The 15,186-nt window shown below is 39.2% G+C and overlaps 1 protein-coding gene across 1 annotated transcript in view; it reads right to left on the bottom strand.

The window, feature by feature from the left end:
• The window catches only part of POLR3B (RNA polymerase III subunit B), a 113,934-nt gene that overhangs the window by 29,609 nt on the left and 69,139 nt on the right, over positions 1 to 15,186 (bottom strand). The window contains exons 20-23 of the mRNA XM_082635662.1: positions 9,058 to 9,267; positions 6,529 to 6,687; positions 4,383 to 4,500; positions 2,738 to 2,880 (exon numbers count right to left, since the gene is read on the bottom strand). Coding sequence (XP_082491788.1) covers positions 2,738 to 2,880; positions 4,383 to 4,500; positions 6,529 to 6,687; positions 9,058 to 9,267 — 630 coding nt within the window. The remainder of the gene's footprint in view (positions 1 to 2,737; positions 2,881 to 4,382; positions 4,501 to 6,528; positions 6,688 to 9,057; positions 9,268 to 15,186) is intronic.

Raw genomic sequence — 15,186 nt, 5'->3', positions numbered from 1 at the left:
TGCAAGTTGGAGACCACTTCTATCAATGAACATTATCCATATCATATTAATTGTTTGCAAAAATGCCACAGCACAAAGACCTGTTGACATTTTACCTAGCGGTCTGCATTCACAGGAACGTACTAATCAAGTGTGGTTTTCATTTTCAAAAGTAGCACATTGATTATACTGTAACATATATACACTCATATATAATATACAGATTAAAACCTGGGTAAAATCAATCCAACAAGAGTGGGGAATCTGTTCCTTTTCACTTTCCCCCTACCTTCAATTCATTCATATATTCAACCGTTAGCAACTACCTACTAAGTATCTACTATGTGAAAGGCTCTTATGAGAATATAAAGACACGGTCCCTGTCCTCAAGAAGTTTAGTGGAGTGAGAACACAGTGGATAATCACTGAAATGTACTCCAGCCTTCAACTCTTTACACAATACTCTGATGGAGTAACGCACAAGGATCTGGGCTTCAAGTTTGCAAACTGATTCAGAGTGGAGATGTCCTCTTATAGTGTGCATTCTTGTAAAGCTTCCAGTGCCAACATTTTACAAGGGAAGTATCAAGCTTTGCTCTTGTCTAGTAAGTCAAGTAAAATAGAGGCTGTTAACAAGGCCATGGCTACCCCAGAAAGACTCAGGACTGTATCTCAGAAATTGTCAAGACAAAGAGAGGAGGAGAAAGTCTCAACATAGAGAATTTGACCTTCACTAGTAAGCAGTGGAAACTATGAGAACATCAAGGTATGTTTAAAAACACTCAAAAGGGGCCTCCCTGGTGGCGCAGTGGTTGAGAGTCCGCCTGCCGATGCAGGGGATACGGGTTCGTGCCCCGGTCTGGGAGGATCCCATATGCCGCGGAGCGGCTGGGCCCGTGAGCCATGGCCGCTGGGCCTGCGCATCCGGAGCCTGTGCTCCGCAACGGGAGAGGCCACAACAGTGAGAGGCCCGCATACAGCAAAAAGGAAAAAAAAAAAAAAAAAAAAAAAAAAACACTCAAAAGTTAAGAATTAGCATCTTAGGAAACTGTATGAAGTAGAGGTGTCAAATTCACATTTATAGAGGGAACCAATTCTTTCTTAGAAAATACTGATAGGCTGAAATAATCTTGTGTCTGTTAACTGAACTAACAAATGCTTCTGATGAAATAGTATCTTAGTCTGAAACAGTTTCATTGATGCAATGACACTAAGGCTAGATTCATTTGACCAAACAAATTGTAATATCTGATACACCTGCTTGGCAAATAAACAGTCAAAATCATCAAGAATACAATGTATAATTATCCTCAAACCAATCAATTAATAACAGGAAGATACCATACCAGCAATTTATAAGCAAAGGTGAGGTTCAAAGTTAAAGAGTGAATGAATAACAGCCAATATTAATGATCACTGCTCTCACTTCTTGAGCACTTACTATGTGTCGGGCACAATCCTAACTGCCTAACAGTCAGGATAGCATAGTAGTTAGTTAAGAGCATGGGGGCTTCCCTGGTGGCACAGTGGTTGAGAGTCCGCCTGCCAGTGCAGGGGACACGGGTTCATGTCCCGGTCCGGGAAGATCCCACATGCCGTGGAGCGGCTGCGCCCGTGAGCCACGGCTGCTGAGCCTGCACGTCCAGAGCCTGTGCTCCGCAACGGGAGGGGCCACAGCAGTGAGAGGCCCGCGTACCGCAAAAAAAAAAAAAAAAGAGCATGGACTCTGAAGCCAGGCTGCTAGGGTTTAGAAACGAGTTCTGCCACCAACTGGGGACCTTGGGCAAGCGGCTTTCTGTGCCTCTGCTTCCTCATCTATAAAATGCAGATCATAACAGCACCTACCTCCTGGGATTGTGTAAAAAACAAATGAGTTAGGAAATAAAATGTGCTGAAGACACTGCCACACACACAGTTAGTGCTACGAAAGTGTTAGCTGCTGTTGCTGTTCTTAAAACTAGTAAGCGGCAGACAGATAAAAAATTTAAACCCCAGGACAAACTTAAATACTAGGTATATACTGACTAAAAGAGACCTTACTGATAATGAGTTAATCAATAGTGACACAGTGCACACATTTCTTGAAGATAAAAAACAAAACAAAACAAAACAAAACAAAAAATGAATGAAAACCCAGCATTAACCATCAATGGAAAGAGTGAGGCTCGCCAGTGGGATGAGATGGAGAAGCAGCGTCTAGGAGAAGGATCACTATGCGGGGGGCACAGCATTGCACTGGAGGCGGGAGATCAGGGTCCTAACACCAGCTCAGTGACTAGCTGGGCAGCCTTGACTGGCTGCTTACCAAGCGGAGTGTGAACTTCCTCATCGGTTAAATCAAGGGGCAGATTATCTTGTGGTGCTGACATCCTATGATACTATGCCCCAACAGAACATACAGTATTTTAAATATATAACTTTCATAAAAAATAGGTATTACTATTTATTTCTGAACAGCCACTTGTACTTTAGTAGGTACATCATCTAGAATGTATTTATAATTACAATTTTGGCTCAAGCAGTTGTAGAATGAAATAAATAGCACAGTGAAGCAAAACTATGGTATATTTTAAAATTCCATTAAAATATAAACAGGTTAATCTGAGAAATAAAACAAGAATACTTCTGATAACACAGTAATAACTTTTCAAACATACTAAATTTTTCTAATGAGCAGAGTTATAAAGTTCTTATATAAAGTGGTTAATAAATACACTACTATAGTTTTATAAAAAAGTTGAGAAATGAAACAACTTACCTTTCTGCCCATGACGACTGCTGAATTTGTCTCCAATTTCTGGACGCCTTGTCTGTCTCAGCAGCATTTTGATCAGAAAAGCATCTTCGGCATTCGAAGATATCATCACTTTTTCAATATATGAATCCGTTGCCCCTTTGTAGCTAATATTAAGAGGAAGTCACTAAAGCAGAGTTTTCAAACTGCCCTTTGTGAACCTATCACCCTGGCCATATTTCACGTAATACCTATCACAGAATATTTTGACATTCCCATTTTGGGCTCTGAAAAAATGACTTTCATTTTTCAATAACAAATTCAAATGTGACAATTTCCCTTGTACAGTCCTAGTTTAAAATGGCTAACATTTATTATGAGGCAAGCATAATGCAGTTTAATCTTCACCACACATACTATTCACACATTGTTATTCCTTTACAGGAAGTAAGGAATAAGGAAAACTTATAGGAAGACCGATGCTAAGAGAGGTTAAGCACTTGTCCAGGACACATGCCTCATACAGAGCAGACCTGGGATTTTGAGCTGGAAGCTGTTACTCAACTCCAAATTATTAACCACTTTTTAAATATTACTTCTATCTACTCAGCTCTCCCATCGTGAATTTTTTTTCACACACTTCACCTCTTATCTGTTTTTCATACCATTATTCAGAGTCTACTCTGTGTCAGATCCTTGTAGGCTCTGGACATAAAAAGATTAAGTAGACATGGTTCCTGCCCCAAAGAAACACACAACCAATAAAGGAAGAGAGAAAGGTAAGTGCAAGAAGGTTACCAGTGGTATGGGGAAGAGGAAAGGCCCGAGGGAGATGACAGTCAGTCCTACCAGGGGCTGGGGATGACAGTGGTAGCAGTGGGGGCAGGCTATCAAGGACTGCTTCCCAGAGGAGGGGACCCTAGAGCTGAGTCCTGACCAGGGGGAATGAAATTCCAGGCAGAGGGAGCAGCATGAGTAAATGCACTGAAGTCAGATGGAACATTTGGAGAATAAGAGTCAATTTACTGGAAATATGGGGGCCAATGTGCAAAAGGGTAAGGCTAGAGACATATGCCAAGAGTCATGGACAGTCGTGTATGTATTACTATTTCATTTGGCCTTTATCCTACAGGCAACACTGTCACTGAGAGTTTTACTCAATCTACTCAAGTTTTATTCTAGTTGCTCAATAGAGTAACATGAACAGATGAGTAATTCAGGGGAAAAAGTTACTCTGGCACTAACAGAGAGAGCCTGAGAGATGTGGGGAGGTACAAGACTGGAGGCGGATAAGTGGTCACCAATAACTACGAGTCCGGCAGGAGAGGAGGGCCAAACTCAGACAGCTACAGCTGTCATCGGTGGATAAGAGAACTGCTAAGGAGACAGAACTTACAGATTTACCGAATTAAGGTTTGTAATGGAAAGGAGTCAGGATGGCAGTGCCACTCACCAAGGGAGGGACCCAGAAGAAGCATGTCTGAGGCTGGGGTAGGCGAGGGGAGAAAGATGGTTTGGATCTGCGTTTGGGGCCCCTGCTGTCCAGGTGCTGGTATGGAGCTGAAACTGGGCAGATGTCTATCTGGGAGTCACCAGCCAAAAGGAGCTAACTTCCAATTTCCCCTACTCCTTCTTTTTAAAAACCTTTCAATGTATTTCCAATACATACGTGATGGGCACATCTTTGTACTGCGGCTGCTGGGGCACATTACTTCCTTCCAAGGGAATCTGAGTCACTGTGGGCATGGACTTATTTACAAGCACTTGCTTGTTTTCTACTTTCTCACCTAAGAAAGAGAGAAGGGTGTTAGACAAATCACTATCATCTGTGTGGAACGCAAAGATTATTGGTGCATAAAACCATGTGATTAGACTTAGTGCATGAAATCCAGACATGGGAGAAAAGAGTCCACACAGTGAGAACTAGAGCTCAACAGAGCTTGTCTGTAATTTTGCAAGCCCATTTGAAAAACCCATAGATTAAGATCACACTGTGTATAAAATTAAGAAACTCATTTAGGGGACCATATTAATGTGAGAAAATTCATGTCAGTAGGTAGCAATTTAAAATATCTCCTTGAGTGTTAGAACAGGTTTGGGCCACTTACTAGTTATTTCAACCAGTAATAAGTCACGACCAACCTAACCTGGACAACGAGAAAATACAAATATTTCTTTGATTTTCCTGTTATTCTCACCTTTGCTTGGTACTTGTTCATGGTAAGCTCAAAGACCAACTACTACTCTACTGTCACTGCACTTATTTTCCCTGCCACAGCACCAGGTTTAAGAGTACAAAGGCACTAGGTCTATCCACCTCATTACAAATAGCTCAGTTTCGTTTCTTTTTATGGCTGAGTAATATTCCATTGTATATATGTGACCTAGAGTCTGTCATACAGAGTGAAGTAAGTCAGAAAGAGAAAGACAAATACCGTATGCTAACACATATATACGGAATTAAAAAAAAAAATGTCATGAAGATCCTAGGGGTAAAACGGGAATAAAGACACAGACCTACTTGAGAATGGACTTGAGGATACGGGGAGGGGGAAGGGTAAGCTGTGACAAAGCGAAAGAGAGGCATGGACATATATACACTACCAAATGTAAGGTAGATAGATAGTGGGAAGCAGCCGCAGAGCACAGGGAGATCAGCTTGGTGCTTTGTGACCGCCTGGAGGGGTGGGATGGGGAGGGTGGGAGGGAGGGAGATGCATGAGGGAAGGGATGTGGGAACAGATGTATATGTATGACTGATTCACTTTGTTATAAAGCAGAAACTAATAAAAAAAATAAAGAATAAAAAAGAGTACAAAGGCAGCAAGAGGGAGGGGAAGCCATGTACCACGTGGCTCGGTGCACCACAGCGGATGCAGCATCACCGCCCAGCACTCACCCCCTGGGCAGCATCCGAGGACAGGGCTGTATGGACTTCCTCTCCCACCCACCTTTCCAACCCAGCCCCCCTTCTCGCCACCTCCCCGCGGCTCCTGTCGCCTGGTGGCCTCAAGAGCTCTCAATTGGTCCCCTCTATCTTGGCTCCCTTCTACTTTCTTCTCCACACTGCGCCCTGCCCCTCCCCCCATCCCCATAGGCACACTGGCCTTCCTCTGGGTCCTTTAGTGAGCGAGCTGCAGGATACCTGCACAAGCCCGTCCCCCGCCTAGACACCGCCCCCCCTCCCCCCAACCCGCTCCCACTTCACTGGTTAACTCCACTTATCCTGCAGCTGCCAGTCACCTCCCCGGGGAAGGCTACCTCGACCTTCCTGACTAGGTCAAAGACTCTTGCCATAAAATGGCCTCATAGCTCCTTATATGATTCCTTAACCTGGTTGTAATTTGACCTAAGTTTGTGTGCGATCCTTTGATCAACTTTAGTCTCCCACACTAGCCTACAAGACTCATTGGGGCAGGTTTGTAAGTACAACACAGGTTTGTAAGTACAACAGAGTCACAATTTTTAGTGGAAGAGGATTCTGAAGTCAGTCTGTAAGCTAAATGCACAAATGACGAAATACTGGTGTAGATGCAGGGACACGACCTTATTCTAAATATTTCCTTAAAGTGGCTTTATTCAAAATAATAAGTAGAAAAGTATAACTAGAATAGATTGCTGTTATGTAAAAACGTATGCACAGAAAAACAGACTGGAAGGAAATTCATCAAAAGTGACCACACTGGTTGAGTTAGGATAGGGTTTTACAGGTTGCTATTTTTTTTTGCCCTGTATACCAAACATTTAGAAATACTGTTGAATAACTTTCATAATTTAAAAATGTATACATTAAAAAAATTTTTAAAGGCTTTTACCTGGAGAACAAATACCATCTGCATCTAAAATTTCATGTCGCCAGATGGGTTTCCTTGTAGCAGCATCCAACATCGGCCCCATCACTTTATCAAAAGTCTGATTGGTATATCGTTTCAAAGTACATTTAGCATTTTTATATACAAGGCAACGCCCAAAGCCTAAAATGAAACCAAAATGGGTTCAGAACCACAAGTAATATGAAACTACGAGAGGTCAAGATTTGTGTTATTCAACAACCCACCACACTCTACCTCCCTTCCCCGCCAAAAAAACACCCCAAAACTGCTCTACATTTAGATAATCTGAGACTGGCCAAACCATGTAACAATCTGGTAACTTGAAGAACTGGCTCAGGATCTCTACGTACTAACCATATTAACACTAGAATCTCTACAACCATTTTCCAGCATGGAATATACCTTGTCAGGTTGGAGGAAAGTGAGAGAAACCTAAGAATGTCACTGGGATTCTTTGAGAGCATAGAGCCATAGCACATGAAAACTGGAAAGGGCCTTAGAGATCACCTGGCTTAACCCCTCTATCCTACAGGTGCTATGAGTGAGTAGCAGAGAAATTAAGTGGCCAAGGTCACCCAGCAAGGTGGTGGCTGAGTTGAGACAGACCGAGTTCACTGATCAGCCAGCATTCTTCTCATACATCATTTTGGTGCATAACTTCTGCTAACCTTCTCTGGAAGGTTTTCCTTTTGCTGATTTTGGCATTTAGAGGAAGTCCCAAACGAGCAAACAAAAACATTAATTTTTCTCCAGAGAGGAGAGAGAATAAAAAGGAGCAATCAAATAATTTTTATGGGAGAGACAGTTCACCGCTGCCCTGAAGATTAGAGTTTACTTTGATTACATTTTTAGACCACATTTATCTAGTGGATGAGGGGAAAGTTCTAGGACCAATTAACAATCTAAACATTAAGAAAAGTAAGCAAAATGAACAGAAGAAAACCTTTAGAGGGAGCAAAAAACTCAACCACTGAATCCCACAAAAAGATTCGTCAGTTGTTCAAAAGAGCTGCCAATCCTGCACTAAATAACATTTCCTAACATGCTATGGCTGTATTTCTTTTTTCCCCTTTGGCCAAACAGTTGTTTTAAACTGGATTCTCCCTCTAGTCTCCTGAGGATATACTGAGCCATGTCAGAGTTCACTTAAACAGGAAAAAGTCTCCAGATTAAATGCCAGCTATTACTGAAGAAATAAATGCATGGCTATAAAATCCTTTGCTTATGATTCTCCACCAAAAGCAGAACTCTTTCAAGAAATCTAAGAATGTGAGTCAGAAAATCCATCAGGGAAGAGTGGATTTCTAAATAAAATCTCAGTGCTCTAATGTAATTTTTTAAATATGAAGGTGACCATGTGATGAAACAACACATTTCTACAACTGGATAGTAGATGAAGATATTTGTGTGTCTTCGAGAAAGGTCTTTGTCATTATGGCTCCTGGTAAATTGTGTATGGCCATAATAAACTCGGCTCAGAGAGCCAGCTGCTTTGGAAACATTACATGATCTTGAAATTTCATACAATGGCCATTAACTGCAACGTGCTGGAGTGCTGTGTGAATCTGAACTGCATGAAATCAGAAGCGTTTTCTTCTAAGTGTAAATGGACATTTTATTTACAGGTGGGAGCTTAAAAGCAAGAGGACAGTAAACTCAGATCATTAAATTGTGTTGTGGAGTTTCTGACAGATATCACAAAGTCTTCAGGTTTCCACATAAATGTAACCAGTTAATCAGAAAGGAAAACACCTAGTTTTAAAGCATGGCTGTTGTCATTTGGAGGAAAAAAAGAGGCATAAATTAAGTGCAGCCAACATTAATGCCAAAGACACATGTCTAGGAGTACTGTTATGGCTGCCTAGCAACTAGGAAGAGTGAAGGGGAAGGCAGAGTGGGGACGCAGGGAGGAAGGAGAGAAACAGACGATGAAGACAGAAGTCAGACCGAGGATCAGGTGATGGCTAACAAACCACCAAGTGGGGACCTGCAAAAGTAAACTGTCAAAACTGGGGAAGAAAAACGTAAAAACAATGAGCCAGGGTTTGTGTATGTGTACTTTTATCATTTTGCTAACAGAAAGGTACAGCATTATAGGGTTGAGATATACAATTAAAAAAATAGCCTTTTACATACAAGTATTGCTACTGGCCTCTCAAACAGGTTTGTTGTTGAATATATAACTATTTTCAAAAAACATATTTCACTTATTGTAATTCCTGCTAGGAAATAAACAAGTTCTTACACATTTTCTGCTTAATTGTCTCGTCAGCAATAAATTAAAGGAAAAAAAAAGATTCCTTATTAATATTTAACTAATACCTCTATATAATATTCATTTAAAAAATGTTAACACCAAAACATCACCACCTCCTGTTTGTATATTATAAAATTCAAATCACTTGAAACTGACATTACCATTTTGACATCAAGTGACTTTCATATTGATCATGCCTGTATCTAAATCTGCACAAAACACCTTTGGTGTTAGAGCTTTGAAAATTCACTTACCTCTGTCCAAGGAAGCCTTGTTTAAAACAAGAGCATCTTCTATATCATAGCCACTATAACTCATCACAGCAACTGTCGCATTCTGTCCAGCTGGCAGTTTCTCAAATTCTATCAACTCGATAGTCTTTGTTTTAACCATGGGTTTTTGTGGATATGCCAGGAGATACATGAGAGTATCAATTCTGTTCCGCTGGTTGTATCCAATGGTACCTTCATTGATATTGGAGAAAATGAAATGCAACTTTCTATTATATCAAATAATTAGGTACAAATGAATACAGAGATAAACACATTAATTTTACTAATTAAAATGAAGAAAATCTTCAGGTCAAATATTTAAAGAGCAATACTCTCATAGTGATTAACAACTTTTAAAAACAATTTTTCTCAGTTATGTTAAAAATCCTACAAAGAAGAAAAATCACATTCAAGGTGTACTAATCTAAATAATTTCAACTTTTTGGATTTATAAAATTGATCCCATTTGAAGAGTTTTAGTCTCCACTGGTTAATTTCACATGTAAGTCAACAATTCTGTATTTGGTTCTCCTATGTTCCAGGCACATTTCCAATTGCAATTGGAGAACACCCCCCAGTGCTGAGAGGCAAAAAGCTTACACAGTAGGACAAACAGATACATTTCATCAAAAGAAATCAACAATTACAAACGTTCTAAATGAAAAGAAAGCAGGAAAAAAGGGAGGGAACAGGATGAAGAGGAGAGTGAAAGCAGAAAAGAGTAGACTTATCGATTTGCTTAACTATTCATTTATTAAGCAGTTAATAAACACCTACTCTGTGCCCAGCACTGGAGGTAAAATGGGGAAAGGCGGGGTCCCTTCCCCTAGGGAATCCAGGGCCCTGTCCTATCAGTGATAGGCTTTTCTCTCCTTAGCAATCAGCCTTTCCACCTGATTGGACCTTGGAGGGGTATCACTGTCATCTGAAAGTGAAACCAGAATGTTACCTACCCTTCTCCTTTTTCCCCATTGGGGTGCATTAGGGTTCAAAGACCTGCCTGAAAAAAGGCTTTCAGTCTCCTGAGCTTGTGAACACACAATCACTCCTACTCAGAGACCTTAAAAACCAGGAAACTCATGTTTGTCCTACTGTTGAGCTTGAGTGTGGGCTTCTCCCAGGTATCGCTTCTTTCCTGCCCTGAGTGGCGCATCTACAACCCTCACCCACCCCAAGACATTAACGTGCCATTTAATGGAGTTAAGCTTTAATGTGAGCAGATACCAAAACCCAGTATTTATTTTCTTTACCTTTTTCTCTTATGTCATTAAATCAATGGTGATTTCAATTCAGGGATGAAAATAACCTATTCAGGCAGCAAAAATGGTATGGTACAATACTCCTTGACGATTACTATTGAAAGGAATAATGAAATCTGTAGGGCTCTAAAGAAATGAGCACCTGGTACAGTGCTGGGCTCACTACCAATGCCCAATAAATGTCAAGTAAATGAAATTATGAGAATACATATTTGTGCTTAAATCTCTAGAAAATTTATCAAGTGTCAGCTGAAAAACAACAGCTAAACTGAACCTCATCAAATTTTTGTCAAGTTTACAGTATAAATTGCCAATTAATGTTATTTTAGTGCCAACTAATAAACTGGGCAGGATACCTGTTAATAGATCACTTCCTGTTTTAGAAAGAAAACTGTTGCTGCTTGGATTGTTCACTAAGTTGGTTCTTTTACATGAAATCATTTCAAATTTATGTTGAGATTTCAGCTCCAATGAGACAAGGATTCAGGCAATGTCCCACTAGGCTGCCAAACATGTCTTCTGAAACCTGAGACGAGCATTATTATGCAGCAGGGAACATAGCCGCCTACACCTCTAAACAATGGTGAAAGAGATGGGATCCTGCTATAAATTGTGCTACCAGGCCCAGAACATAATTCTTGGGCACTGCAACTGACCATCGAATAGATGAACAGCAAAATGGTTTAGCAAAAGTTTGGTGCTTATGATCTCATCAGAAATTTTTCTTTAAAGACTTTTTAAAGAAGTTGTAGGCGTATACATATATACACACCTTTAGCAGCACTGACAACGGGTGTGTAGGTTAAAACGTGATTTATAAACTACGACTTCTAAATTATAAAACTTCCAAATGCCACCACACACCACAATTTTTATAAAAATTATGAATGACTTGTTATTTTTACCAATAAGCAAGCTTTTTTGAGAAAATGTCATGTAGAAATTACATTATAACACTAGCCTGCGGTGAAGCACATGCTCAAACTGGGATGCCTCTATTAGTATTTTCAGCTTTCTTAAGGGCACTGCATACATATAATAACTAACACAACAAGAATATATCTATAAGCTGAATTCTCCTTCTACTGTCCTATTTTGGTATAACTATAAGCTCCAATGATTTCATTTTCTTACTACCCAGGACATAATCTTTCCTATAAAGTCTTATTTTCCTGATCAAAACTTTCTTAAGGAGTCACAAGTTGGCATAACAAGGTATGTAAATGTACGTTAAAACAGTGAAGAAGCTTATTATTTTAAAGTGAGATGAAAAAAAGTAAGGATGCACATAGTTTAGAAAATGTATACTGAGAAATATAAAATGAAGTTTTATACATTTAACTATTTTTTCCATCCTCCTTTGCCCAATTTCTTTTTATTTAATCAATATTATTGAATTACAATAAATTTCACCCATTTAAAGTGTATAAGTTGATAAGCTCTGACAGATATATGCATCTGTGAAACCACCAGAGTCAAGATCCAGAACATTTCCAATACTCCCAAAAGGTCCCTCCCTCTGTCCCTGGCCCCAGGCAACCAAGGATCTGTTTATCAGTATAGATCAATTTGCATTTTCTAGAACTTTATATAAATGGAATCATACAGTATGTACACTCTTGTGCTGCTTCTTTCATGTAGCATGATTCTGGGATGCATCCACATGGCTGTGTGTAACAGAGTTCATTCCTTTTTATTGCTAAGTATTATTCCATCATATGAATATACGTTTTGTTTATCCATTCAACTGTTGATGGGTATTTGGGATGTTTCCCGTTTGGGGCTACTGTGAACAAAGTTGCTATGAACATTCAAGCACAAGTCTTTGTATATTCATTTCTCTTGAATAAATACATAGGAGTGACGCTTCTGCGTTGTTTGCTGAGGGTATGGTTAACTTTCAGAAACAACTTAAGAATTTCCCAAAGTGATTTTACTGTTTCACATTTTCATCAGTGTGTGAGCATTCTGGCTGCTCCACATCCTTACAAACACTTAGAACGTCAGTCTTTTTCATTTGAGTCGTTCTAATGAGTGTGCAGTCATATCTCACAGAAATTTACATTTACCTGATGACTAATAACGTTGAACATATTTTCATAAGCTTATTGGTTATTCCTTTGTGAAGTGCCTGAGGTTTTTTTTTCCGTTTTACTTGGGTTGTCTTATTATTGAAGAGTTCTTTGTATATACACTGGATACAAATCCTCTATCAGATATATGTATTGCAAATACCTTCTCCCATTCTGTGGCTTAACGGTGTCTTTCATATACTGAACAGTATCTTTCAAAGAGAAAAAGTTTAATTTTGAGAAAGTCCAATTTATTAATTTTTTCCTTTTTTATAGTTTGTGCTTTTTGTGTTCTATCTAAGAAATATTAGGTGATCTGAGTGCACAAGGATTTTTGCTTAAGTTTCCTTCTATAAGTTTTACAGTTTTAGCTCTTACATTTAGGGCTGTGATTCATTCTGTATTAACTTTTTGTATGGTATGAGGTAGAAGCTCATGTTCCTTTTTTTCTATATAGATACTGAGACATTTTATTTTGTTGAAAAGATTTTCCTTTCCTCTAAATTGCCCTGATATATTCATCAAAAATCAATTGCCCATAAATGTGTGGGTCTATTTCTGGATTCTGTGCCATTGATCTATATGTCTACCCTTATGTCAGTATCATTACTGTGGTTTTAGGGTAAGTCTAAATACCAGGTTGTATGTCTTCCAACTTAGTTCTTCATTTCAAAGATTGTTTTCAAAAATCTGCATCTGATTTCTTAACAATTTTAATGTGCTCAGAGATTTATTCGTTGTTGAAACATTTATTAAGTACCTACTAAACTGGCACTAGGCTAGGCCCAAGGGATATAGTAATAAATAAGACATAGTCCCTGTCCTCAAGGAACTTATAGTCTATGGTCTAGCAGGGAAGGTACCTTCATCATGATCCACAGCGAACTGGAAAAAGTGAGGAAAGAAGTTAGTTTCAGTGGAGAAAAATTTTAGTAAGTTTTATAAATGTCATGGTATAAAAGATATAATGTAACTACTTATAAGTTTCTCAACCAAACTGGAATTCAGTTTCCTTGTCAGAAACAAAAAAGGTATGTATTATAGTTGACAGGATTATTAAGATGATTTAAAAGAAATGTACGTAAATCAGTTGGGTATTCACTAAGTGGAAGCATTCATTATGACTAATATTAACAATATTAGTAATGAAAATATACACCCATCACCCTGCAATACCACCCATTCGACCTCCAACTCTAACCCGACATACTGAACTTCAATTTTACCTCAATTTTAAGTGCTCATTATTAACATTCTAGTCTCAGGAACTTTCACATAAGCTTACATCTAAAATAGTTACAATGATCTTATTTTTTTTTAACCAACAGAATTCTAAAAAAGAATTGCCAGGGATAATTTGGTCAAGACACCTTTTCATTTCGTATCCCCAAATGGATAAAAAAATAAATAGTCTAAAAAAAAATTCAAACAGCAAGTGGAAGAAGAGGAGATGTAGAATGAAACAATATTTTATGAGGATCTTTGTATATTGTGTGTTTTTAATACTTTAAAATTCTCCAGCCTATTTCTAGTACATCCCATCCTACTGTAAAGTGGGGGATACAAGAGAAGGAACTACCCACTTAAGAAGAGACTCTATTGAAAACAAAAACCAAAACAGAAGTTGCATTAGCTCCTGACTTTAAAAAAACAAAAAACAAAACAGTCCCAGCAATTTGGAGTTGAAGGAGGAAGGGGTGGTGAGAAGGAGCGGGGGCTGGAGGAGTTATGTGATGCATATTCATTAACCGAGCTGATAGTGACTAAAAGATCCTTTTAAAGAGGAGAAAGTGTTCCACTAGAGGATTGCCAACTAATAAAATGGGCAGGATATGAAAGTGTGACTCATGTGAACTTGGCATCTGGTGCCAGGGAGAGAACATACAATGCAGCCCCATCACACAGCCTTCACTTGCAGCACTGAGTGACCTGGAGACCTTGCCATTTCCACACACGTCTACCTGACTGCTTGCTCTGAACCACGTCACAACAAACAGAGCCATATCCATGGAAGGGAGCTGTTTCCCAGTAGCACAGTAGGACGCTGTGCAGAAACTTGAACTTTATGAATAATTTAAAGAGCCTCAGATTTAAGAAACACCCTCTGCTGGTGTTTCATGTTGCAACCAAGTCAGCCCTCTCTTATGTACAAGGTAAGGCTCTCAGTCTCTGTGGTTTGTGCTGTCTTGGTCTCCTTCGTAGTGACAGAAAATGACTTTCTCTTATTTTTTCACTCTGTTGAATGGGAGGGACTGGTAGTAAAAGGTATATAGTAAACTTCCAGGTTGGTAAGAATATTTAGCAAATTAATTCTGGGATCTTGTCTTTCACTTTCCACATGGACTAACAGATGAACAGCAACCAAAATATTATGTTAGAAAATCCACACAGAATCTCTGAGATGTATATAGTCTTCAGCATGGCTAATATTTAAAATGGGATAGTGTGACTTTTAGTTATCAGCTGTCAAGACAGCAAGGAATTAAAATGACTCCGAGAAGTCCAACTCAAAGAGCCAGGTCTCTGTTCTGGATCTCTGTTCTTCAGACCCGGGTCTCTGTTCTGGGTCTCTCCCTCTGCTGGCCTCTTTCCTTTTGCGACTTTTCCTATAGACCTCACTCAATACTTCCGCAGCTACTACAGTGTCCAAAGAGCAAGGTGGCCTTCTCATGTGCAAACTTTAAATATACTTTAATCTCATGGCTTTTCTTTCCAGTCAGGTGTTTTATAATAACAAACAGTAACAAAGGCTTTTTTTTTATTACTTAAGATATTCAGTG

Source organism: Mesoplodon mirus, assembly GCF_964341445.2.
Source record: "Mesoplodon mirus genome assembly, chromosome: 11".
Classification (NCBI taxonomy): domain Eukaryota; kingdom Metazoa; phylum Chordata; class Mammalia; order Artiodactyla; family Ziphiidae; genus Mesoplodon; species Mesoplodon mirus.
Note: the sequence above shows the minus strand (reverse complement) of the source record. Positions and strands in the feature narration are given on the sequence as shown.